The 26,676-nt window shown below is 36.7% G+C and overlaps 5 protein-coding genes and 1 non-coding gene across 7 annotated transcripts; 2 read left to right on the top strand and 4 right to left on the bottom strand.

Moving 5' to 3' along the window:
* Window positions 1-21: 21 nt before the first annotated feature.
* LOC140786928 (protein STRUBBELIG-RECEPTOR FAMILY 6-like) lies at window positions 22-8,362 on the bottom strand. 2 transcript variants are annotated; one of them, XM_073135645.1, is made up of 16 exons: window positions 8,103-8,362; window positions 7,132-7,264; window positions 6,983-7,054; window positions 6,839-6,910; window positions 6,688-6,759; window positions 6,535-6,606; window positions 6,050-6,121; window positions 5,894-5,959; window positions 5,738-5,803; window positions 5,313-5,659; window positions 4,100-4,392; window positions 2,396-2,667; window positions 1,542-1,677; window positions 955-1,085; window positions 587-743; window positions 22-422 (listed from the first exon to the last, which is right to left on the bottom strand). In XM_073135645.1, the coding sequence occupies exons 1-16, from the start codon at window positions 8,227-8,229 to the stop codon at window positions 267-269; spliced, it is 2,244 nt and encodes a 747-aa protein (XP_072991746.1). In that variant the 5' UTR covers window positions 8,230-8,362; the 3' UTR covers window positions 22-266. The 2 variants fall into 2 exon arrangements, with proteins under 2 accessions (XP_072991746.1, XP_072991747.1); XM_073135646.1 differs by having other exon boundaries at window positions 4,100-4,383.
* A 1,262-nt stretch (window positions 8,363-9,624) lies between these two features.
* On the bottom strand, window positions 9,625-13,463 carry LOC140786151 (proteasome subunit alpha type-5-like). Its single transcript, XM_073134384.1, has 9 exons — window positions 13,328-13,463; window positions 13,144-13,225; window positions 12,952-13,032; window positions 12,239-12,352; window positions 12,047-12,148; window positions 11,808-11,866; window positions 10,312-10,414; window positions 10,058-10,123; window positions 9,625-9,926 (listed from the first exon to the last, which is right to left on the bottom strand). The coding sequence occupies exons 1-9, from the start codon at window positions 13,339-13,341 to the stop codon at window positions 9,834-9,836; spliced, it is 714 nt and encodes a 237-aa protein (XP_072990485.1). The 5' UTR covers window positions 13,342-13,463; the 3' UTR covers window positions 9,625-9,833.
* A 1,533-nt stretch (window positions 13,464-14,996) lies between these two features.
* Window positions 14,997-18,838, top strand: LOC140786794 (DNA repair protein RAD51 homolog). The gene is made up of 9 exons (XM_073135451.1): window positions 14,997-15,236; window positions 15,897-16,041; window positions 16,154-16,264; window positions 16,393-16,484; window positions 16,803-16,897; window positions 16,974-17,087; window positions 17,920-18,049; window positions 18,289-18,410; window positions 18,500-18,838. The coding sequence occupies exons 1-9, from the start codon at window positions 15,141-15,143 to the stop codon at window positions 18,621-18,623; spliced, it is 1,029 nt and encodes a 342-aa protein (XP_072991552.1). The 5' UTR covers window positions 14,997-15,140; the 3' UTR covers window positions 18,624-18,838.
* A 506-nt stretch (window positions 18,839-19,344) lies between these two features.
* On the bottom strand, window positions 19,345-21,749 carry LOC140785623 (uncharacterized). Its single transcript, XM_073133558.1, has 2 exons — window positions 21,500-21,749; window positions 19,345-20,002 (listed from the first exon to the last, which is right to left on the bottom strand). The coding sequence occupies exons 1-2, from the start codon at window positions 21,728-21,730 to the stop codon at window positions 19,574-19,576; spliced, it is 660 nt and encodes a 219-aa protein (XP_072989659.1). The 5' UTR covers window positions 21,731-21,749; the 3' UTR covers window positions 19,345-19,573.
* An 82-nt stretch (window positions 21,750-21,831) lies between these two features.
* On the top strand, window positions 21,832-21,903 carry TRNAP-AGG (transfer RNA proline (anticodon AGG)). Its single transcript has one exon. It is a non-coding gene; the product is annotated as a tRNA-Pro (tRNA).
* Window positions 21,904-22,077: 174 nt separating this feature from the next.
* LOC140786261 (mitochondrial ATP-independent inner membrane protease subunit 1a) lies at window positions 22,078-26,628 on the bottom strand. Its single transcript, XM_073134558.1, has 5 exons — window positions 26,380-26,628; window positions 26,081-26,305; window positions 25,869-25,979; window positions 24,095-24,149; window positions 22,078-22,433 (listed from the first exon to the last, which is right to left on the bottom strand). Exons 1-4 carry the CDS (start codon window positions 26,545-26,547, stop codon window positions 24,105-24,107), a joined length of 549 nt encoding a protein of 182 aa, XP_072990659.1. The 5' UTR covers window positions 26,548-26,628; the 3' UTR covers window positions 22,078-22,433; window positions 24,095-24,104.
* Between the last annotated feature and the right edge of the window lie 48 nt (window positions 26,629-26,676).

Below are 26,676 nucleotides of genomic sequence, written 5' to 3'. Positions count from 1 at the left end.
GAAGAGGAAAAAAACACTGTATAACTGCATCAAATCTCTAGATAAGGCCCCTAAATACTTTTCAGTAACATCTAACTTACACTGAATCATAAAATTCTCTTAAATTCTGTCAACAGAATATATACCATATTGCCATTGTGAAGTCAAGTAGAAAATTTTGCAGATCCCACATAGTCATGATCCAGGAACATGCACCAAAAATTTGGGGAACAAACCTATAGCCATCTAAAGATCGGAGACACCAACTAAAAAGGTGAATTGTTTCCTTAAAGGCTGTAGTCTTGTACGTCTGAGTCGTTAGCTCGCCGGGAAATCTCTTGTGCGTTGCTACCAAATGTCCTCTTGCTCATGTTTGCCCTCTGTACAAGGCGAAGTAGTGATTGCACTACTTCTGATATTGGTGGTCTAAATTCTGGCTCAGCCTGTGACAATAAAGATTTCAGTGTGAGGAACCTAACCGAACGAGAATGATATCAAGCTTTAACATCAAGTTGCAGGCTAAGATACTTTCTCAAACAAAAAGAAAACACACTCGCAGGGTAAGAAAGCTTGATTTAATTTCTTTCTTACAACCCTAACAGTATACCTGAACACAGAGAGCAATAACATCGGCAAATCGAGAGAGAGATTTTGCAGGGTATAGTCCCTCGAGAGCTGGATCAACCATCTGGTCTAATGAGTCGATGTCGTGCAGTTGAGGAGTGGCCCAGTTAACCAATGACTGCTCAGATCGTGGTCTCGAGCTGTCATAATTCATCAGAGCAATCAGAACATAAAAAAACTTTCTGTTTGAATTAATAACCTCTGCTTTTTATATCACTGAATTCCACAACATCTAAATTTAGGTTTGAAGAAAATATATCAATCAGAAAATTTTCTCAGGAAAGAAGCCTTATAGTTGGCTTTGGACTCTAAATCCCTCATGACAACAAGCTTCTAAATGCAACAACTTACATGTCAAAGGATTTGCGCCCAGTCAGAAGCTCCAACATGACCACTCCAAAGCTGTAGACATCACTCTTCAGTGTATATTGCCCAGACATGGCAACTTCAGGAGCACTGTTCTGCTCTGATGCTCGCAGGAGCTTATTTATAAAGAGAAATCATAATAAAGTCAAATGAGTGTACATTGAGATGTAGAGGGCTTCTCGTATTTATATAACTACACAAACACGATGTTCTATTTATAACCACATGTAGATAGTGCATATTTGATATCAGCATTTACATGAGTGGCCTCATGACAAATCATCTTGGTCATTAGAATGAAAAAATGAATTGCTTCTTCAAAACTTTTCTCGAGTTTCTCTTTTTTATCCCAAATCTTTGATATTAGATTCTTTTTTTTTTATATCAGCAAAACTTGGGATAGCTCCTTAAAAAAATACCAGCCAATTTATCAACTTTAGAAATCCTGGACACTAAAAAATGACTTAAATTGTATATTGGTAGTCAGAACATTTAGCTATGCTTATGCCTAATGCTACACAAAATTCCAAACACTTGTTACACCATACTGGCGATGAAGTAGGCAAAATTACCTGGAATTCAGCATTAGGGACAAGGCTTGCCAGCCCAGAATCACAAAGATGAGGATTGAGCTCTGAATCCAACAGAATATTTGATGACTTGAAATTTTTGTGGATTATAGATGGTGAGCATACCTCATGCAGATACCTGAAATAACATCAATAGGAAAAAAGAACTGGTTAAGTGCAAGTTTAATTTTAAGATAAATCAAAAAATTCTAGATGGGAATGGAAGTACTCACCAACCGTCACTCTATTAGTAAGATTTTAGATAAGAAGTGAAAGTTTAAGACAATACCAACAAAAACACGTAAGTAAATCTGCTAAAGAAACAGATAGCATTGCATCAATGACCATGTAAAAAACTCTATCATTTGTGTTCTAATTTATTGGCTCCTTTTTGCTCGGTCACTACATCCATGATATCTCATAATAAGTTTGACAACTTTAATTTAAAGAAATAGTATTATCCAAGAACCTAAAAGATTGACTTTCTTTATGTAATGGATATAATCATATATCAATGTTTATTTCCTAAAAAGTGCTATTCTGAGGGGTACATTATGGGCCAATAAGTTAGAAGTTACAAGTCATAGAGAGAACAAGTCTATCAGTGAAAAAAAAAGGTGCATCATCTTAAATTCAGTAGAACAGAAATGTAAAACTTAAAGAATAAAGAAACAAATATTCCTAAATTCAAGAAATTGTGGTTCTTTAGATTCTTTGGAAGCTTCTTTTTTTTCTTAAAACCGTAAGCAATAGTGTAGACATGCAGCAGTGCTTTTCTCATTAGTTAGCATTTTTGGTTATTTGGCTCAAACTAACTGCCCTTTGAAGTAAAAGATAGAAATAAATATCCATCTTACTCTAAAGCCCGTGCAGTGCCTAGTGCAATCTTGACACGAATACTCCATGTCAGCGGCTTGCTGAATTCATCGGTAAGGTGAAGGAGATCATGCAGCGACCCATTCTTGTGATACTGATAGACCAGCATGTGTTGTCCATGTTCAGTACAGTAGCCCACCAGCTCAGTAAGATTTGGGTGCTGCAACTGTGAGATGCTGGAAACCAACTCAATGAAGTCCTCTAATGATTGGTTGGCCAGGGCAGCAGAACTGATTTTCTTTACAGCAAGAACCTGTACCATGGAATCAAACAGATACATTGATATAAAGTTCATTCAATTCCACTGATTTCTCTATTATATTGATAAAAGGAGATTACTCTTCTGAGAAAGAATGAAGACTAGTACTCATCACACAATACTCTAAGCATGAGTAGCTACTCAAAAGGGAGGGAAAGTCACTTTGGTCATCAATAAGGACACTTAGGACATTATAGATCCATCATTATCTAATAGAGACAAAAGTGATATCAAGTTAGAAATTTAGAATCATTCCTTTGAGAAATTAGTTACTAAAATGCTATTTTTAGAGCTTGATGAAGCTATAACTGTTAAACTATATAGCTCATCAAGCTCTGAAAATAGCATTTTAGTAACTAATTTCTCAAAGGAATGATTCTAAATTTCTAACTTGATATCACTTTTGTCTCTATTAGATAATGATGGATCTATACCATTGAAAACTATTAAAAAATAATTAGGTATCGAGGGGAAAATAGACAGCCATCTTGTATCATCAGCGGGAATGAGGAAAAATTATTGTCTTCCTAAGATAAGTAACAGTATATATATATATATATAGTTAAACATCTACTTATTCCTCTATGAATAAGACACATACTGTATATGCTTGTATATTGTTGTTGTACCGTGTGATAATATATAACTATATATGCAGGTGCATCTCCAACATATTCATCAACAAAGCTAACCTTATAAAAGAAATTGCTTTTGTGTTTGTTGTTAATATCATGAACAAAGAAGAGAAATTCGATCTATAAATCATGAGTTTAGTATAGTATGAAAAACTTATGTGAACCTCCTTCAAATCCATATCTTATGCCCATAACATCAGTGGTACACTAACATTTTAACCTAATAGAAAATCTTCAACTTGACCTATCTTTGGGCTCTCAAAAGTTTCATCAAGAAGTTCTTAGATGTATACAAGTAGTAGCAAAGCCGTATCTAGATTTTTATTTTTATTTCTACAAATTGAATGCTTTCTTCTACATGTATCCATAAATATACAATGGAGTATCTTATCTGATATGTATCTGGTAGTGGAAATATTTCCTAGTATGCATCAGTTGATCAATATCTAATTGGCACCTTGTGTACCTATCCATGCCTGTCACACAAGGCACCATGAGCAATCCTTATCTTAATGCAGTTTTCTATGTTCCCTTCTAAAGTTCACTAAAATCATTCTATTTAGCATGAAAACATGGGTTTCAAACATATCTCATAGGAATTTCCATTTTGCTCAAAATAAAAAGAAAGAAAGAAAAGTAAATATGGATTCTAAACAAGATGCCCTTGCTACATATTTTATAAATAACAGTAGAAAATCTATGATAGAAGTAAGAATAGAATAGTGATGGATTTTTTTCAAGAGTTAACAAATGAAGAAAAGAAAATGGTATGTATCAATTGGACAACAAACCTTTCCATCATTAAATTGTGCCTTGTAGACACGTCCAAAGGACCCTTCTCCAATAAGTCTGTCTATGCTGAAGCTGTCTGTCGCCACTTGTAGATCTGCTACTGAATATAAAGTTGCTCTTATAGGAGTTGTATTAGCTTTCTTCATAACAGGCTTGTTTGAGAACTCATCTTCATCAAATGATTTGTGCCGATCAAATATGGGTGGAGGTTTAAGGCTGATTTGAGCAGTTGGAGGCAATGGTGCCATGTCAATTATAGCAGAAGCTTGGATAGGCTTCATGTCTGCAACATCTGTCTAACATGATAAGCGTAGGATAATAGCATCTGCTGATCGAACTTAATGCAGCATCAATAGAAATCATACACACTTTCGGTATTACAGCAAGGTAAGTCAATATTTGGTTTTCCGTTACTAACTTACTACAATGGAAATAACTCTGCTGTCGATAAATGTGCTGGATATAATCCAGTTAAACTTAAAATTATGCAGAACATGCTACAGTATGGTATTCCTAGGGTCAGATAACCTTTCATTACGAGTAATGAATGGTTCCATCTTATAAAGTGCTAACAATTACCATACGGAGTGGAAACACTTGGCATCTTCTGAAGAGCCACACTAAAAACAATAACTTCTCCATACTGTCAATAGTTTTGTTACATTTTATGCATACAACTTCATTAATGGACTATGCTGATTAATTAATATTGATTCAATGTTATTAGATTGTTAAGGTGAACATTAAAGGAATGTACGATGATTCACTATTGTAACTGGGGAGTTCGAAAATTGAAACTTCCCTTACAAAGAAGGTCTAGACAGTTGAAAATTTTAAGCATCACCACTTCAATCAATGTACTTTTTCCAGAAGAGAATCAAGCACCCCATGATACAGGCAAGGTAGACTATGTAGAGGACAAAAAAGGTTGACTTAGTTCTTGGTAGCTTACATGGAAATCTAGAATGTCTTCAGCGACCAACTCATTTTTCAGCTGAGGAATAGGACAACTCAACTAAACTACTAAGTTTTTTTTGTATTTCTCCTTCAAGAAATGATTGCAGTATGGACAAAATCCAGTCAAAAAACTTGTTTAAGAGACAAGACACTATCTGTTGGGAGAACAAATGGTATGCCTGTAACATGTAAAGCTACAGAACACAAAAACAAATAACTTAAGTGCCCTCTGATTGTATTCCTTTATATGCTTACCTTTAGTTAAATCTGAATCAAGACCAGAGAAAGGCTTGTCTTGTCCAATATTTTCTTCTTTCGGAGATTTCCATGATTTCCTCTTAATCAGGAAGAATGCAACTATTCCGCCAATAGCCAATATAGATATGATGATTCCTGCTATGCCTCCACCACCTATACCAGAATTTCTGCCACCACTGCCACCATCATTAACACCGCCACTACCATCATCACTTCTAACACCATTTGTTGGACTACTCTCGCCACCAGAATGTTGACCAGGGCTGGACCTTCGACTTGGCGGAGGAGGCATATAAGGCGGAGGTGGCGGTGCAGGTCCGGAGCTCCATGAGTTGCCTTCGGTCCTTCAAAAAAAGACCAATATATAAGTTTCAGATAATACTACCGCATATAGTCTTTACCAACTTATGTTAGGAACTCACTGAAGATTATTTATTTTCATTAATTGGTTCGGAATCCATCCAGTGAAGTGGTTATTTGCAACATTCCTATAATCACAAGCAAGTAGCGTACAGCCTTTATTTCCATTTGGCAAAAACAAGTCTTAATACACAGAAAAATTACTGCTCTTTTCTTACAGATCTTCCAGGGGCAGACCGGCAAGGACATCTATGGGACCTGTAAGTTGGTTATTCTGCAAGTACCTGACAAGATAACATAAGTAACAATGACCTAGGTTAGTCCAAAAATAATCATCTTAAATAAATGCATAAAGTTCACAAGGCCGGCCTTACAGAGTTGTAAGACTTGAGAGGGTGTTAAAGCTTTGAGGAAGGTCACCAGTAAGAGAATTGAAGGAGAGGTCCCTGCAGTATACATTCTCTACATCATAAATCTAATATAATTTTGCATGCTTCAAGAATTAATAAGAAAAATTAGCATTTGCTAATTCAAAACTATTTGTTAGTTGTCAGAAAATATGGAATATCATGCTTGTTCAGTACCATCCAAAATAATTGACAACCATTTCAACTCCCACATGTATTTTCAGTGTCCCATGTTAACATCAAAGACCCTAAGGGCTTGTGGAGGTGAACTTTTAAAGTTCTAATTATTTCATTAGTCATATCCCACTTATGCAGATGAATATTGTAGGATTAGTACAGTGTGCATTTCCTGAATTGTCTCATAGGCACATCTGACTTCCATAGGAAGTTGAACTTTTGTGGTTTTGGAGCTATGGAAGTTTAAAGCGCAGGTCACGAGACAGAGAACTCACAATAGTGTTAGATTGGAAAGCTTCGAAAACATATCACTGAGACTGCCTTGAAGTTGATTATGAGCAAGATTTCTGCATTCATCAAAGTTTCATTTAGTTTTAAAGCATCAGATTGGTTGAAGAGAAAGTGAATCAATCGATTCAGGCACTCACAGATACTTAAGTGTAATGATTTGGGAAATAGAATAAGGAACACTTCCACTAAATTGGTTCCCAGCAAGGTTTCTGCAGATCAAAGTCCCTGTAAACAGCAATTCCTAATATAAAAGAAGAGGTGAAATCATTTTATCTGCGATTAACTTACAATCTCTGGAGGTTAGGGGGGAGATTATAGGGTATTTGGTTGCCACCTCCAAGATTATTGTTGCTCAGGTCACTGCATCAAACTTGAGATTAAAAACCAACAATTTCTCTAGTAATAAAATAACGGAGGAGACATAGCACGTACAGCTCCATCAGCGAGGTCATGTTTGCCATCATGTAGCCCAATGTTCCCGTAAGTCCCATACCAGATAATTTTCTGCTTGTGTCAAATAACAATGCTTGTCAGATCAGAAAATGGTAATGGACAATAAATTCATCATAAGGTCAGCTCACATTGCTGTAACTGCTGAACCAGAGCATGCAATGCCCAGCCATGACTGTCCGCAGGGATCACCACTATTTGAGGTCCAGCCGGTTAGCTGGGTTGCTGAATTAAGGCTGGAATACAAGGCATTGAGATCCGAAACTACATGTGGGACATGGAAAAGGAGAATATTGTTAGAGCATATTTAGATAATTAGCCGTGCACACATATGCCAAGAGAACTAATGGAAATTTACATTTTGTCACATCAAGGTTTGCTAAAACAAAGTGGCGTTAACAACAGTCAAATTGTTGAAGAAGGGAAATAACTGTTTTGTCACTTATCAGAAAAGTGCACAAGAACACTAAATCACGTAAATTAGTTTCCTCAATTCCATGGCAAAAGAATAAACATCAAGATTTAGAAGTGTCACACACAAACAAGGTTCCTTGTATTATCACTTGAAAATTTATCATGGATTTCTTGACTACTTCCAACAAGTACCAATAAAAAGGTTCAAGGAGATCATTTTCATCATGGACCTTCTCCTTTTCTTTTTAGAGGAAGCAAACTTGTTCGAGTTTAGCCAGACTAAGTTCTGACAGTACTACCATTTACTCAATCGATCTCCATTAAGCTATTTTGAGGAACGATATAAACGACGAAATCTCCACACGCACAAGAAAAAGGAGAAACTTCAGGTAGAAAAAGAGTGAAGCTTCTTAAAATCCAGCCAAATCCACTTTCATATCGTAATGTCGATTAATTCAAGCTTCGAAAAACAGAACGCCAAAAAAAAAAACACACACACACACACACACACAAAAGGGAACATAAGAATCGAAGGCACAAACTAAATAGATACACCCATTAGAAAATATGAAAGATTCAAAACATAAGACAAAAGAACGCAGCTCGTGCCTTGCTCTTTTCTTGTTCTCTTCTAATCTAGTAAGACAAAAAGGACCCAAAAGTTTTTTGAAAAAAGAAGCTCACTCACCATCAGATGGGTCAGTGTTGGCATTCGCAAAGCTCGGATTCCAGACCCAAATGCATGCCAAAACCAGCACTACAACGCCCTCCATAACCCCCTTCTCTCTCCTTCTCCTGCTCTTCTCCTTCACCATCCTTCCGTTTTCCCTTCTCTTTCTCTCTGTCTCTCTATTACACTCTCCTTCTTTAGCGGTTCCTTTTCCTATAGCAAAAGGAAGAAAGAGAAGTAAATCGGCACCAAGGCAGAGAAGAATCTGGGTATAAATTATAAAGAATCTGTGTTCGAATTTTTCGGGGTTGTCTTGGAGAGGTCGAAAGATTTTTTTAAAAAAAAGTTGCCTTTTTTTTCTCCTCCAAGTTGAGAGTGAGAAGACCAGACTAGGAGGTGCGGTGAACGTTAGACTCGGAGCTAAGAAAAATATTGTATTTGATTGTAAATTAAATTAAAAAGTTATAATAATAATTTTTAAATATAATACCCAAAAAAATAAATAATTGGTTAATTTTAGAGGGAAATAAAATGGATTAAAGTGAGTTGAATATTTTGCTGACTTATACTCACGGGGGAGTCACGGGCCCACATTGCCACCTGTCTAGGGTGCATAGAACCACGCTTTTGATGAACTTTTAATTATTTTAGGTGTACGGCAAGCATTATACTCATATGAGTTACAAACTTATTTTCGGGATTCAATATCTTTTACACCTAGATAGATAACATTGTTTCAGTTTCATATAGCACACCTACAACAGTCAAAAACACTTATTTTATGAGTTATTTTACCAAATTATTCTTCCTTATAAATTTATTTATTTAAATAGTCCCTCCTAAACTTAAATATAAAAGGAGGTCTATATTGAATACATTAAAAAGTTTCAGTGTTTTTAATTCTAAACGAGAAATGCGCATTGCTTTAGAGGTTCCTAACAGAAAAGTATAAAAATTGAGATGTTACTCTTTGATTTATAGAGAGGTTATCATTTTATAATTAGATAAAATAGAGAAAAATATTAGATTTAAATTTAAATAAGTTCAAATACAAATTAATATTTTTTTTATCCTCTTCACTTTCAGATTTATATATATATATATATATATATATTTTTTTTTTCACATATATTTAGAATAAAATGTGACCATTTGTTCTCATTTTCCAATACATTCTCCTCGTAAAACATTGATTAGTATTCTTTCCACTAAAATATAAGTATATAAATATATACATATATCAAGGTTATATTAGCTTAACTTATGTGTCTCTTATTTCATTTGCTTACATGAAGATTAATGCTCACATATAAAACGTTGCTTGCACGTTTGGTAGCAATAAGAATTGAATCACTGGGGATTGGCAAATTTGCATGATCCTAGGAAGCACATCTAGTTATAGCAAGCTAAAGATATAAAATTTAGCAGCATATAACTGAATTAATTATCGGAAAAAGGAATCCATCTATCAAAGATCTACTTCTCACCACCCAGAGATAAGAAACAGTGTAAGATGAATTTAAGGAAAAAAAGGAAAGGATGCTAGCAGTACGATTGCTTAATGTATTAATCCAAAAATGTTAATGCATAACAGGTTCATTCTCTTTGCTGACAACCAAGTAAGAGTCACCAAAACACAACCATAGAAAGTTAACGAGGAATAAAACCCCAATTACATTTCCAGGAGTGAAGTTTATCGCAGGAGAGGACAACCAAACAGAAGAAAATGATATTACGTAGCAACTGCGTTCATAATCGAGCGATGACAGCCTCAACTTCTGTGGGGGAGTACAGGTGATAAGTCGGAGCAACCTTCGCGATATCAACATTGTTTGGGGTTACCTGGCCAAAGCAGAAACTTCACTGAATAAGCATGATCATTAGTTGAATATTATAGACACAAGCTGAATTGAATTTCCCATCATCGTCTCAACAAACTAAAGGGTTACAAGGAAATTTTTAAGCAATTCTACCTTCTCTTCCATCACTTGCTTCAGAATAGAAAGAGCTATTGTTTCTGCCTCCTGAAGGGTTAAGTCCTGCAAAACATCCCATAACATCAACAACCATCGTCTTGGATACAATCGTTAAAGAGGTAAACTTAAATAAGGTGGACTTGCTTTAAAGCCTTTGATCAGGGCAAGTTTTGAAACTAATTGTTACATCAACTCTCTTGAAGCAAAAGGCTAATAGTCTATAAAAGCTATACAATCAGCTTTGCTATTACCTTGTTATACTGCTCTTGAAGTGAGCTGTCAGCACCTTCAGAACCTGATCCAATTGCCTTCGCATTACATTGCCAAAAGGTCCCAGACGGATCTGTATTGTACCTTTTGACATTGAAAATATCTCATATTAGAGGGCAAAAAGAGTGGCACCAGAAGGATTCTCAAAAAAAAAAATTTAAAATATACAGAGCCAAGCAGACAGAGAAACATGAGGCGTAATTAGGAGCCTTTATATTTGAAAAAGAGCACCTAGACAAGATGACCCAAAGAGAGAAGTGACTAACTCCGACATGGTACATCAGCTGAAAGTTCACCAATTCATCAACCTTAATCAGAGATTCCAAGGTTTTTGCGAAAAATGATTGACATGGGAAAATTATAAAACTAATATATTAGAAAAATCATTGTCCCACAAAAAAGCATCAATCACATCTGCTGAGATAGTTTTGCATAACTAGGAGTGTGACAAATAACAATCTCTGCAACTTGAGCAAAAATGGATATGCACAATTACATAAGAGTTTTAAGGTCCTGGAATATAACGGATGATAAGAAACAGATTTATTAGATCAATCAAAGTATTGGAACCTGTAGATGGCCAGAGGCAAAAAAAGCAACTAACCAAGATGAATCTATATTCTGAAGGAATAGATTATCATCATGAGAAACATAACCAGACAGTACAGTGATCAAAGGTTTCCAAGTATAAGGTGAAATATCAAGGGAAACACAACAAAGTTTGGAGAACAATAGATGCTAGGCCAAATTTAAGATAGAAAAGGGTTTAAAGAAAAAAAAACAAAGGACATCAAGAACCACGTGTAAGAATCTAGGCTTGATAAAGATAATAGGGACTTGGAATGTCATGTGCTCACCTTCTAAGTAACCTATCTCCTCAAACAGAAGTACAGGACAAATGACCTTATTAAGAAATTTCAGCTGATTTTAGTGCATCCAGACACAAAATTGGTATCTAGTTGTCACGAAGGATCTGATATGGGAACCTTCAAGAAAGATATAAATTTTATAGGTTACTTTGGAATATTGGATCAACAGCATAAGCAGCTAGACTTTTAGAGACAAGATGACAGGGTGAAGTTTATTCAAGGTTCATAGAGCAAATAGAAAACATTGTTCAGTATAAATGATCAGTAACCATCTATTATTATCAGAAGAACTAAATATTAATAAGGTATTCTAGTAAGGTGTGGTAACAACTAATGAAGGCACATCAAAGGAGTAAAATTGGACTTGACATCAAGTAGAGGCAACCATTGAATTGATGAGGTGTAAAATGGCATTCCATTTGCTTTTCTTATTTTCTATGTCCAAATAACATGATTCAAGTTATTTTCCTTACAAAAAGGAGTATTTTCAACAATATAATACAGAGAAAACAGATAATGAGCCAGCACAAACAGATTAGTTGTCTGATGACAATAAGGGCTACTTATTATAAGAAAGCATACAACAGTTAAAAGAAGTGGGTACTTACAAGCTAGGCCCATTTTCATCGTGACCAGCAATGAGAAGTGATACTCCAAAAGGTCGTGACTACACAAAATAAGTTGGATCAGAGACTATTCACTATGAAGAGTTCCTCACTTGAAGCTAAAATTTAGAATCACATTCTTATCTCTAAAGATGATGGTCATTATGTATCGAACAAAACTCCAGAGTCAAACTAATCCTTTCTAATAAGAAGCCAAATTTTGAGTAGTAACTGATGCTCACCATGGACTCTTCATCTCCTTCACCAAACCGAAGAGCAAGGTCGCACAAAGCTTGTGTAGTTGACTCAACGGTCATTGCTTCGCCATATGAAAACCTGTGGTTCTGATGGATAATATATTTATACTAATTAAATGAAACACATGGCAAGAGCATTATTGCTTCTTATCAGTGATATGCAAAAGCAAAAATTACTTGAGTTTCAACACGGGCATGTTCAACAAGAGTGCGTGCATCAGCAATCAAACCACTCATTGCACAACCTATGTGCTCGTCAATCTCCATAATTTTCTCCACGCTGCTTGGTTCCTGAATAAATTAACTAAAATCGTTCAAAATAAAAAATTGATGCCCATCTCAAGATGGCATTCTCTAGTGTTTAGATAGTAAATGAAGGTGACAAAAAAGTTAAGTTGGAAATTTAGAACTATTATATCATCGGTAAATTCTTAAACAAAAATCCATGTGATTATAATATATCCAAAAACCTTAACAGCAGTAATTAAGCACATAGGAAAATATGACCTGCAGATAGAGTCATTTGAAGTGTAAGGGCATGACAACATCGCAATCTTATTGCACTTATGTTTAGGGATCACTGGAACTGAAATATCCATATTAAACAATGAACAAGCGACAGTTGAGTCTGTGTAGCCAACAATATATATCTCCAACTTAAGAGACAGGATCTATCTCACACAACACCTCAACAAGCTATCTATGCTTGGGAAACTAAAAAGGATGCAACATTTTCATGTCAGCACACAAGTAGGTTTATGTGATGTCGGCATGAAAAAAATAATTCAAACAGCTATATGAGCGACCAAGTTCCATGTTAAAATACAAAAGATATGAATTTTTAGATACAGAAATTAGCCCACAAGGGCTTAAAAGCAAGAACAAAGTACCAGCAAGGGAGAAGTCACACGCTTCTCGACCGCGAGAACAACGCCCTCTTTCGTTTTCAACCCAATTGCAGTCGAACCCAACTGAATCAACAACAAACATACAATTAAAGAAAAAAAAAACTTCTGGACAAAATCCAAAGACCCAAATAAATTTCCGACCCCAATAATCAAGCAACGATGGAAAGGCGCTACCTTGATGGCCTCAATAGCGTATTCGACCTGAAACAGCCTTCCCTCGGGGGAGAAGGTGTTGACTCCTCGGTCGTACTCGGTCCTTCCAAGAGAAACCCCAAAACCCAGATCAGAAATGGATCGCACACACGACAATACTAAGTCGTAGAATGGAAGCCATGAATTGGAGAGGAGGGGAACTCACCTGGTGAGAAACATCTTGAGGAAGGAGAGCCGGAGATCGAAGGAATGGGGGAAAAAGAGGAGGTGAGAGAGTACGTTAAAGCTTTGATCCCGTTTAGTAAATAGGCTTTCGGCTGCCTACTTGAGAAGCAAGGCAGATGGGGAGTTCAATGGTATAACAACTCCGGATTGAGGGTATTACAGTCATTTCGCAAAATAAAAATTAAAGATGTATGGTTAATCATTATCGCTAGTTATCACTTTCATCTTGGAACCCTAAAAAAAAAGGTTAAATATATTTTATGAACATATACTTATATTTAAAATTTTATTTCATTATAATTTTAAAAAATTTTAAATTAGTTCATATACTTATAACTAAGTGCATGAACTGATTACTCTTTTCTCGTTACAAAAACTAATCAACTTGGCCTAAATGGATGGCCCTATGAAAACTAAGAGCCAGTTCTAGAGTTAAAGTTATTCTATGGATAGTCCAATAGAGAAGGATTCCTACTAGAACTCTACTATGTAGTCTACACATTAGGTTGATTGAGATGTGTCCAATGTGTGGCATAAGGAAAGATAGTATGGATGCCACTTTTATTATTGTTGATATGATCATGAGGTTTGGGAGGTTAGTGCCCATAATTTCGAAGTGTCCTTTACCTTGGATTGTAATTAGTTACATTTTGACTAGTCTATTCAGTAAAAACGAAGTCTAAGCATGGGCATAGAGTATTTTGACAAGAGTGGGGTCGAGAACCAGCTACAAAACCCAGGATATGATTGGAGAGCTAGACTCTCCTAGCAAATAGTTTCATTAAAATCAACTTTGATGGATCCTAGGACCATTGCAACAGTAGTGATGGTGTGGGTATTATAGCTCGAAACCACCAAGGAGAGATCACTTACTGGATGGCCCGACTAACTAAAGTGGGCTCAGCCCTTGAAGCCGAGGGTGAAGTCCTCCTTAAAGTTGGCATGACTACTGCTTGCCTCAACCTTAGATATATTATTTTTAAGCTAACTATGCTGTTATTATCAATGCAATCAACATTGTTGAAGACATTCTCTAGCGCATTTGTGACTAATACAAGTTAATTCGTCAATCCGTGCTTGTCTTTTCTTTTTCTGTAATAGGACGGTGAACTGGGCCGCTCGTTTTGGTAGGTTTCATACTTTTGGCGCTTTGAGAAAGGATATTAGCCCTCTATCCTCGAAGCTAACTGTTATTGCTTCTGCCGACTTTCTAGATCTCTCGAACTTGGGTCACATTTCTCTAATATATAGTTGATTAAAAAAAAAATTACAGAGATATCCCCTCTTCTATCCAATATTTTTATATTTACCAATTACTATATTATCTTTAAAAATACATCAATTCAGTCACTCAATTACTCAATTATCATTTCAATCCTTAATTTTTTTTTTCTATTCTCGCTTCTATCATCATCATCCATCAATTATAGAATTTTTTTTAGTAATGTCACACAACTAAAATAATTTTAATGTCACACAAGTATAATAATTACATTATTATTTTTTAAATCATTATTTTGATTTACAATTAAACTGCTCATATCGGGATAAGCTCCTTTTATCAAATTTAAAATATGAGAATAGTTAAACCAGTATGATCCATTAGCTTCCACAAGAAGTTTCACTTTTCTACATACTCCCCAGGCTCCCAAGCCCCAGCCCACCCATGTCATCCCCTGACAAATTATTTAACAAAAAGGGAAAAAAAGAGAGCCTTTTGGCGCCATAGAATTGTTCGAATACTCTTTCTCCCTCCACTTCTCGCTTCTCTCTGTCTCCGAGCTATCGCAGCCATGGCGGCGCAGCAGCAGAAGCACCAGAAAATGGCGCAGGAGCAGGAGGAGATGGAGGACGCACAGCACGGTCCTTTCCCCGTCGAGCAGCTTCAGGTAAAATTCGTCGAACACCTTGCCCCACCTTTCAACCCAGAACCGTAAACTCCGTTTCCTAATAATTTAACCTCAAGATCGGTCCTTTCTGGGAATGCTTTCTCGTCCGATCGTCAGAGGAAAATGGGCATCTCACATTTTCTTTATTTGGTTGGTTTGTCATCTCCTCCGGTTAAGAGATGTCTTAGTAATAGAATCCTTTTGAGTTCCTTTTTTCACTTGTGTCGCTGCCAAGATCTGGTCTTTCTGCAAAAAATTTCTCTCATCATATGGGTATAATTCGTTCTTGCCCGAGGCTATTCTTCGCCAGATTCTGATAAGGTTCTGTAGTTTTAGAAAAGATATACTGTATTGCTTACTTTACCTTCTTTTATTTTTCATTTTTATTGGAGACAGCTAAGATATTTTTTCTTCTTTTTTTTTCTTGCTTTCTCGTCTTCGCTCACTTCAATCAATTTTTTTGATTTGGTAAACACTTTGGTTGCTTTATCCCTTAAAGAAATATATCTGCCTAATCTGCCTAATCTGCCTGAGAAGTGTAATTAGATCTTAACATCTTTCTTTGCAAGTGTGTTTGGTTACTAACTGCGATTCGTGACTGTAAATACCGTCACCAATTCAGATTCTATTGCTGACCATAATTGATCCTTGATTGTTAAGGTATCTGGAATAGCTGCCCTTGATGTGAAAAAGCTCAAAGACGCTGGTCTATGCACAGTGGAGTCTGTTGTCTATTCGCCAAGGAAGGATCTTTTGCAGATCAAGGGGATTAGCGAGGCAAAAGCTGATAAGATAATTGAAGCAGGCAAGGCATTCTGTACTTACCGTTTATTGACAGGGGAGAATACATACCATAAAGCAGTCATGTTGTTAGCGAAATTTTGTGTAGTACTAAGACAGAAATTGGTAATTGACAGCTTCAAAGCTAGTTCCCTTGGGCTTTACCAGTGCTACCCAGCTACATGCACAGAGGCTCGAAATTATTCAGATTACATCTGGGTCAAGAGAGCTTGATAAAATTTTGGAGGGTAACCTTTTATGTCTATAATTTTAGATGGTTTCCCTATAGATGTTTGAAAATATGGAATTTACTAGTTGTTGGAAGCTTTGCTGTACCTTTTCTTTCTCAATTTTTTTTCCTCATTGTGTTTAACAGGAGGAATAGAAACTGGGTCCATCACTGAAATGTATGGAGAATTTCGGTCAGGAAAGACTCAATTGTGCCACACTTTATGTGTTACTTGTCAGGTGACCTCTTCAACCCTGGCGAATCTACTTGCCAGTGAGATATTAAACTGCGGTTCTCATCATACAATTTTTAGTTGCTCTTCTGTTATTTTCTAATATCATGATATAATGGAAAAGATTCAAAACAAACATTAAGTGTATGCATTAAGAGTGTCTAATTCTCTATGTGCATACTCCATGGTTCAAATAAATGATTAAGGGAAATCCTTTAAACTGCAGATATTTACTTTTCTCTAGCTTTTGAAGTGCCTTTCCCTTCTCTTTTTAGATGTTTTTTTCTAAGCTAGTAATTAAAATGTTTCCAATTTTACATTTCAGCTCCCTTTGGATCAAGGTGGTGGTGAAGGAAAGGCAATGTACATTGATGCAGAGGGAACTTTTAGGCCACAGAGGCTCCTACAGATTGCAGAGAGGTGTTAAAGAAAATTAATTTACGTCCTTAGAGACTGACTTTTGATTATTAACATGAAGACATGCTCGACACAACAGGTTCGGGTTGAATGGTCCTGATGTCTTAGAGAATGTGGCTTATGCCAGGGCATATAATACTGATCATCAATCTAGGCTTTTGCTGGAAGCAGCTTCAATGATGGTGGAGACCAGGCAAGTGCATTTCAGCTACCTACATCTTTTTCTCTGCATGTCTTCTTCAGACATAATCTAGCAGTCCTCTTTAGTTCAGCAATTATCTTTAAGTGCAAGAGTCTTCCTTAGAAGAAAAGTTTCATATGAATGAAAATTGTTGGTTCATCAACTATTATCAGAATCAAAGAAATGAGTAACAAGCATGAGCATACTAATGGGATAGCGTTTAGATGGTTAAAGAAGCTGTGTTGTATGAGTATTCACGGGTTCCCACTTCTCTATCTCTAAAAAGAGAAACAAAACCATGACCATAGTTCACTAGCTCCTCATAAAGCAAGTTGTTTTTGTGTGCCCTCTTCTATCTTGTGAATTCAATTTGCTCCTCCCCTCTCTTGCTGGTAAAGTACAACCAGAAGCTATGAGAGATGGACCACTATAACACAGTTCATGTTGGTATTCAATGGCCAAAAGGTTAAACAAAATGATTGGCAGTAATGTAGCTGACCCATTTTCTTCTTGGGAAACTCCTGATTTCAACAAGCAAATCCATAATTATTACTTAGTGCATTCTCACTTTCTCATCATCCAATTTACAATGCTTTTAAACGTGCGATTTCTTGAGCTTATAGAATTAGTAGTGTGGTCCCAAAGTGTTCTCCTTACCTAATCCAATTTACTTAGTGCATTTCATGTACATAAATATACTTCATGTTGGACAGCATCTTCTGTTTATGCAACATAGATAATCTTATTATGTTAATTAGTCTGCCATCAAGCCTTATAAGCACATCATGAGCATGTTGGCTGGATATCCTTGGATGTAACTGATTTGGATCTTTTGCTTCTGCAGGTTTGCTCTAATGATAGTGGATAGTGCTACAGCACTTTACAGAACAGATTTTTCTGGGAGGGGAGAACTATCAGCAAGGCAAATGCATCTGGCTAAATTTCTGAGAAGTCTCCAGAAATTGGCAGATGAGGTATTATTTATGAATTATCTATTCATTCTGTCCATCATCTTTCAATCTAAGAAACTGTCAGGTCTTTGTCAGGTTCTGAATTCATGTATAGTCCATCTGCTGTTGGGTAATGCTTTGTAATATGCCTTCATCAGGATAACATGATGAGCAGTTTCACTCATTGCTTAACATAGTAATTTAAAGCATCAATTTGATTTCTTATGCATGTTTATTATGTTCTCATGATATTGCTCATTTAGTTTGGAGTTGCCGTCATTATCACCAACCAAGTCGTTGCACAAGTGGATGGTTCTGCAGTCTTTGGCGGGCCACAGTTTAAACCCATTGGTGGAAATATCATGGCACATGCTTCTACAACAAGGTCACTTAGGAGATGAATTCAAGCTTATGAATGTTTCCTTTTCTTGAATTTATTCACATGAATCTTTGATTTTTCTTTTTATACATTAGGCTTGCTCTTCGCAAGGGAAGAGGGGAGGAACGCATTTGTAAAGTAATTAGTTCTCCATGTCTGGCTGAAGCTGAAGCAAGGTTTCAAATTTCCGCTGAAGGTGTTACAGATGTAAAAGATTGATCAACATGTGCTGATACTTTATATCTATTCTGAGCCTGCTGTCTTTGCACCACTAGCAGCAACAGCAGGTTGTCTTTGCTTTCTGACTACTTGCAAAAAATTTGGTATTCGTAAATATGAGAGTATGGGGTTTCATGGATGGAAATTAATATATTTGTCTGTAACTATTGTTATGTAATCAAAGGATCCATCTGCTCGAATCTTTTTCCTATAAATTCTTTATTAATTCGTGTATAACTACCTATCTACTGAGTGAGTATGTGCTTCAGAAAACATTTGGTATGACTGCTCTGAAGGAAAGTTGCTTGGGCAAATATTGCTGCATGATATTGCATCACCCAAAAAACAAAACAAAACAAAAGAAACAAAATATGCATGATGCTATGGTGGATTTTTTTTGGAAGGGAAATGCCCACAACCATGATGCAACAAGAGTACTGATCAGTTTTACCAAACAATCTCTCTTCCTAGGTTTATCCCACTTCAAGTTTGCATGAATATGAAATGATAGGTTTCCATTTGCAATTTTTGTGATTTTCGTGATACCCAAGGTACTACTACTTAGCACAAAGGCTTGCCATTCATAGTTGTAACTTTTTCAATAATAGGCTCTACTGTCCCTAATTAAAAGATCCTAGCTTCATCTCTGCTTCTATTTACATGACTCATGGATAAGAACCAACAGGGCCACACAAGTAGAGTAAGAATATTTAGGAACTGCTTTAGGAATCAACAAGACATTCAAGCTTCAACATCTTATTCATTTTAATACACATTGATATACAAACGAGAATGAGAATATGCACATCACATTGATATACAAATGAGAATGAGAATATGCACATCTTCCGTAGATACATTTGACTTCATAGTCATAATATCAGGACAGTGTTTTAGCAGGTTTTAATCAACCATCTTATCTCATCTTTCAAGTAAAACTGGCTCTTCACTCAATTGGTCTCAGTTAGTTGGCTATTTTCGGCAGAAGACTTTAGTAGGGCACTTCCTCTGTAGGTAGTAGCTTCAACATTGTTTTTAAATGACTCCAGAAAATCCTTTCCCCGCAAGGTTAAAGGCTTGGACTCTAAATTTTCAGCATCTAACAAGGATTCAGAATTCTCATAACCACAAAAGACAAGTTGTGAAGTCCCTAACGGATCGACGGTTGAGATCCTTGCATCTCGAAAGGGTGGGAGGCATTTCTCCTTTGCAAACTGAATGCATGCCTTTCTGGATACTTCAAGACAAGAAGCCATTTCTCTTTCTTCACATTGCTCTCTATCTGCAAAATCTGCTGCTGTAACTCCTAACAGAATTTTCCACCAGGGGGACTTGCATTTGTTAGATGCAGTGATTGAGCACCCAACTCGTGCACCTGCCTGACATTTACAAGTCAACCCATAGTCATGCAATGCGATAAGAATGAGGACAATAAAATGAAAGATAACAAACATCTGCAGAAAGAAAGGATTAAGCAGATCTCTGGGAGATGATCCCAAAGTAGTACAAGACCACATGCATTATTCAGAAACAAGAGGGAAGAAAAATGCTAACTTGCAGCATAACTCAATTTAAATATACTAGTTAACAATCTTTAACGGTCAGACAAACTTACACATCCTAAGACTAGGAAGGGCACTATGCTTGCAATCTTTTCATCCTAGAATTTAAGTCACATCATCTACATACATATAGAGCATGGAAAAAGCAAATCAACCTTTATTGTTGCTAGCAGCCAATTTAACAGATTAATATCAAATGATTTAAAAATTTGCATTTGCTTTCAGACATTAATTCATTAAAGTAAAGCAACAACTCAGATACAGAAATCATAAGTTTGAGCTTTATCTCATCATCAATATAAGAAATAAGAAAACTGAAAGCAAAAGGGACAGCACTAATCAGATTACTCACTTGATATTGGCCCTGAAAAGTCATCAGTTTAGAATTGACATTTCACATCGCAATGTCTTCAATAAAATGGATTTCACCACTAATCAAAACAAGGCAATCTATACTTGATTTCCTATCCAACGACCTTAAATATATATAACATGACAATCGCGAACCGAAGAGTAGTTCATTAATTGTGGTGCAATGTCAATCCTGGCTACTAATGCTCAGCAGCTGAGAGCTGGTTTGCACTCATTCATTTATGCAGCTGTTAAACTTACTGACTGGCAAGACTAGAGCCAGCCAGTTCGGCCAGCGGCAAATTTAAAGAGGTCAATTAATGTCGGAGAATAATGGCCAAAGAGTTTGTTATTTAGCTTCCATGATGTCTATACAATGAATCAGTGTACGAATCGAACGGTCTTCTTCTTTGCATCCAGTTGCTCAAGTTTGAAGCATGAAAACGTCTCCAGTTGTGGGGGAAAGAGCGGAAAGAGCCTATACATCTGGCCCTTCCCAGAACCCACGTGAAAGCCTAACTAGCAGTTCAAAGGATTATTTTTCTTTTTTCTCTTCCAGCTACATTAGAAGCATTATAAGTGATCTAATCAAGATTTTCTTACTCAATAGTTACAGAAAGATTTTATTTACTACCTCTTCAACCATAATGGACCAACCAAGTGGAAAAGGTTGAAATCAGAACAACGGAAACGACTTTACAGAAGTTCAAAAGTGGCGATTTACTATTTCCCAGCAAGAGAATCCACTAGAAATCGAACCAGTTTAGTATCCTTCAACCATAATAGGTCATCCCAATGAGACGCATAAAATACTCAGAACCGTAGAAACGAGCCGACCCAGTTCAAAGATGCAATTTTGCGAAGACACACAAGAGAGAAAAAACCAAATCGAACCATTTCCTGGATTTCACTAATAGAAGGGTTTCCGGTTAATCAAATATCATTCAAGAAAGAGGGACAAACCTCGCATTGCTCGATAACTTTGGATTCCGTGGCTCGGTAGGCGAGTCTCCAGCTCTCAGAGTCTCGGAAGGCGAGGACGAACGGCCCCAACGAGGGGTCGTCGGAGAGGGCGGCGGGAACCGGACCTCGTAAGAGAGGGAGAGGGGGCTCGAATGGGACGACGGTGGACGATGCCGAGTACTCCTCCATGCTGTTTCCCCACATCGCCGCCATCTCTCCCTCCCTCACCATCTCTCTCTCAACTTTGGAGAAGGGGAAGGGAGGTAAAGCCGTAAAGGTGAGTGAAAGGACAATAAAAATATGTCAATTTAAAAATACATTTTAATCACAAAGGGCATTTGGTCTAGTGGTATGATTCTCGCTTAGGGTGCGAGAGGTCCCGAGTTCAATTCTCGGAATGCCCCAATTTAATTCTCAGAACCTTTTCTTTTGTGGTAATTAAAAAGTATGGAAAAAGAAATTCTCGCAATATTCCTTCTTTTTTCCCTATTATGCAACTTATCCACAAGCATCACAATGGTACCTATCATCACTTTGGACTAAATAGTCATCATAAATTCTCATTTATGTGAACAGACTCAGATCATTGAGTGTCAAAAAGAAGTAGATTCTTATTCCTGGGAGCTAGAAATCTTCAGTTCTTTTTTGCAACTTCTCTCTATTTCTCAGTGTTCAAAGATCATAAATCACATTGAAATGCATAAATTACAAGGCTGCCGTTGAATAATAATATGACAGGAATGTCAGAATTCGCAGATTACAAAGAAATGTAGAATCGGTTACTCCACAAATTCCCATTGGGGGGTGCTAACAATAGCTGAGCAGCAACAACTCTGGTTTGTTCTTCAAAATTGATCAGAAGCAGGTGTCTGGAAACGATGGTGTGACCTCCAAACTTTTTTGTAGCTCTAGCATTCAGGTCGACAGATGAATCCTGGAAGACAAATCATTGCATTAGTGAGCATGACCTAAAAGTTTGTATGAACTGATATTTCCTAGCTAGGGAAATGCTTACAGAAAGGAAAAGAGAAAAACTATGAAAGAAATGATAATCTTATATAGAGGGCGACACATACGTATCATTTATATCAGTTGAAGAACATAAGCATTAATTGACTGACCGTAGCTCATAGGGCGAAGTAGGCTAGATAATATAGGGGTAAAATTCTCGAATTATAAGACCCAAAGGAGCTATTACTTCATCTAGGACTAGCATGCCTGCCATCTCATAGAATCTTGTGCATCTAAGAGTGGAAACGGGTCAGATTAACTCCGACCCCACTATCTGATTCGATTTGGATCATATTTGGATAAAAATTCCTACTTGGCTCGAATACGAATAGATTTTTTTGAAAAAAAAAAATCTAAATACGGATACAAATATAGGTAAAAAAGCTCGAATATAAATACGAGTCGGATGTAATTTTTCGAATACAGATACGAATATTGGATATCCGTTTATTTGCATAATTTTGAATGATTTATAGTTTTTCGTTTGCTTATTTATATGATAAATACTGATATTGTTACTAATAATATTTTCTATATTATTTGTAGAGATTGATTTTGCTAAATTTATATGTATTTGACATGCAATTTTTTTTTGAAACTCTTAATATTTTGTGCTAATTGTCTATCTAAAAGAAAGGTCATAATTCTTTTATAATTCGACCCGCATCCATTTAAGATCCAATTCTCTATTTAAAATTATCCGATTAATAATTGAAAATTATTCGTATCTGTTTAGTTAGTATATGATTTTAAATTTTACTACCCGTCTAATATCTCTATCTAAATAAAAATATGGATCTGGATATAGGTTAGACACTATCCGATCCGTTTTCACCCCTATATGCATCCCACCTTACTACAAATTTCTACATAATACTTCGTAATATGCAAGGAGATTAAAAGCCAGGCGAAGAAATCAAAGCTCTCATCCTTGCCATAGGGATACCAGCTTGGTCGTAATTTCATTATTAGCTTGAGTAACATCTACTTACCAAGTAATTTTTCGAGCTTGAAGCTGGAAAAATGAATTTTGATAAACAGAGTTGGGATCCATTCATATAATTCTTAAGTTGAATATTGGTTTGGTTTAGCAAACTGAACCAAATAATATCCTGTAAATTCATAGGTTGATACTTGATATTGGCTAATGCAGTAATGCCGCCTCTATAATAACAAGGGATGAAAATTTTGCACCATTTAGCTTCTTTTAATAGTTCAGCCGGAAAGTAAAAAGGTAATTCCTAGAATTTTCCTTTAAAGACTAGATAAAATAGCGATGATCCCACTACCACTGCAGTATCTTGATGCTGTTGTGGGAGGACCATATCAAATAAAAATGAAGAGTATAGCATAGGAGAGTTGATTGAGGCTTCCTCTGTCTTCAGATATAAGCTGAATCCATGTTTCAATCACAAAGTAAATTGTAATAAAAACTAAAAGCAGAATTATCACAACTCTGCTACAAGTCAAATTGACAAACCAAGATGCAATTAAAGGTACACCTAGGATGATAGAAACGAATAAAATAATAATGTATTAATGTATTAATGTATTAATGTATATGCCAAAGATCTTGTGGATTACCTTTGAAGAGTTACGTCTTTTGCCCAATGAATCCAAAACTTTCTGGTGGCCAGATCTAGAAAACAATGAAAGTGTATTAGAAACACTACTTAAAATTATGGTCTTCATGAAAACCCAACCATAAGCTGTCAGCCTGCCATATTGCTTGTAGCATCAGTTTGAAGAACATGTTTTTTCATATAACTGATTTTAGTGCCTCCCATTTTTCAATTAAATTTATAGACATTAAGTGAACCTAATAAATGTTATGTGATTAAATTTGTGAGACGAAAAAAGTAAGATGGTTAAATAATCAAACTTCAAGACAAAAAAGTTTCAATATGATAATAGCTCAATACAATATAAACGGTCCTAAATTTACTATTACTGGATCAATCCTCAACTATGGCAATAGAAACACATGTTAATGACTGTATGATGGGTAAATGGTTGATAACCTTCATTAATGTTGGCATGTTCCATGATTACAACTGGCCCAAGCACAGCTTCCAGGTATTGTTTCAGGACAAGGAATTACTTACTTCCTCACCTAGGTCTCACATCCTAATGGTGTTTTTATCTAAGTTCACTTTTATCATCATGTATTCACTAAATGGCAGTAGTTGTTAAACATATATTCTAATTTCTTCTTACACTACCATACCCTAATAAAAAGTGTCTTATTCAGCAGATGGCATTAATTGTGCCACCGAGTAAAAAAGGAAAACAACCCTGCATCAGATTTATCACCTTTCAGCTTTCAATGTCAAAGAAATCTGAATAGTTACTCTCAAGTCAGCATGAACATAAATTTTGGCCAAGAAGATCGACAACTTTATCCACCAAGTTTTCCAAATTTCATGACTCAAAATTGAGATACCACATTGTATGGTGGCAAGCTTAACATCACACCGAGCTTATAAGTTATAACCCATAAACTACATGAGAACATATAAGCATGAAATAAAACTATTATTTTATTCACTTGCTTAAATTTGATTGAGTATGTTTAGGTACATTTTCTTTCTTATCTACTGAATATAGCACAAAAAGGTCAACATCTGAAGTTCTGCTGCTTCTAGAAATACTGACATATAACATCCAAGGAATGAGGATTCAATTAAATTTCATGTAAAAGCACTCATGTAATCATTCATTACAATTGCTGCATCCAGGAAAAACTTGAGATATTATGACAATCAAAAGCAATTTCATCCATGATACACATTTTGTGTTAGATGATCAAGCCCTGCATTCAGACATCTACAATGTTGTCCATCCTACAAGAAGAAGTTTTTGTTGCTTACTTACTATCTTTCCAAATGTCCTCAGGACTCAAGAGTGACAACACAATTATGTCTAATATCTAGTTGAAATTACAACACAACTCAGCATAAACTCTGAGAACACTTATAGATCACTAGCAGAAAAAGCGCTATCCTATTGATAAAACACTTGTGACAAAGCTATGTTTTCTCATACCTCTTATATATTGCTAAGTAGCTAAAATATGATCTAACTAGTAACTACCAGACTTGTCAACAGAATAACTGCGACTAAAAACATCATCCCTGAAGTGTAGACATAAACTAATATTTCCTTTCACATCATCATGAAAACTAACGAACCTAATAAATGTTATGTGTCTCGAAATTGGATACCACTTCCAACAAAAGTAAACCAATAGATCAGTACAAGCATAGAAAGTAGTATACTAAAACAATAAAAAAGCTGAGAAACTTTGTGTGTCAAGAGATAAAAGCATAAAATTTGGATTCAAAAGAATGCTTCTCACCCTACAAAAGATCTTCCCTTGGATGAGTCCATACGGCACCGACCCAAACTGCCTGGAATCCCTAGACGCATAAATGTTATCCCCCTGGACCCAAACATGCCCTCTGGGAACCTACAAAATCGAAGACACAACCACCAAAAGCCCGTAAAAATCAAATCTTTCCAACCACAACCCCATCAAATCCAAATCTTTACCATTCCCATCCTTCATACCACAACGGTCTTGGACTGTTGGCCTTCGGCCGGGTCAACGAGGTAGGTGACGGCGTCACCCTCGAGTCCCATCACCCGCTTGGCGACGGTCTTCCTCGGGTTCTCCGGCGAGAGAAGCAGGACCACGTCGCCGACGGAAACTGTGCCCCACCGGGCGGTGACCCGATCTACGGCGACCACGTCGCCGGTGAGGTTCATGGTAGGGAGCATGCTGGGGCCCAGCACCTGTGACCAATGAGAGAGATAAGGGGGTTGATAGAGAAAGAGGAAGGAGAGGAAGGGGAGGAGACGAGTAGTACAAAGGCGACGCCGCAGAGGTGGGAGTTGATGACGTGGACGGCGCATAGGGTCTTGGCCACCAGGAAGACGCGGGAGAAGGAGTCAGACGTGATGTCACGCCAAGGGAGGTCGCGGAAGCGGCGGGCGGCGGCGCCGAGAGATGCGGCGACGCGGCTCCCGGGAGACATGGAGATCTCTGTCGGCGGCGGCGGCGAAGTGGCCGTGGGGGGCTACTTCATCTCATGGTGTGCAGATGTCACGTGATCCGCACGGGACTCGGCGACTACTGCTTTTTCTCCTTGAAACTCTGCGATATC

The sequence above is a fragment of the Typha latifolia genome, chromosome 4 (genome assembly GCF_019914945.1).
Source record: "Typha latifolia isolate L0001 chromosome 4, TyphaL0001v2, whole genome shotgun sequence".
Taxonomy (NCBI): Eukaryota; Viridiplantae; Streptophyta; class Magnoliopsida; order Poales; family Typhaceae; genus Typha; species Typha latifolia.
The sequence above is the reverse complement of the archived record's forward strand: the minus strand, read 5'-3'. Positions and strand labels throughout refer to the sequence as shown.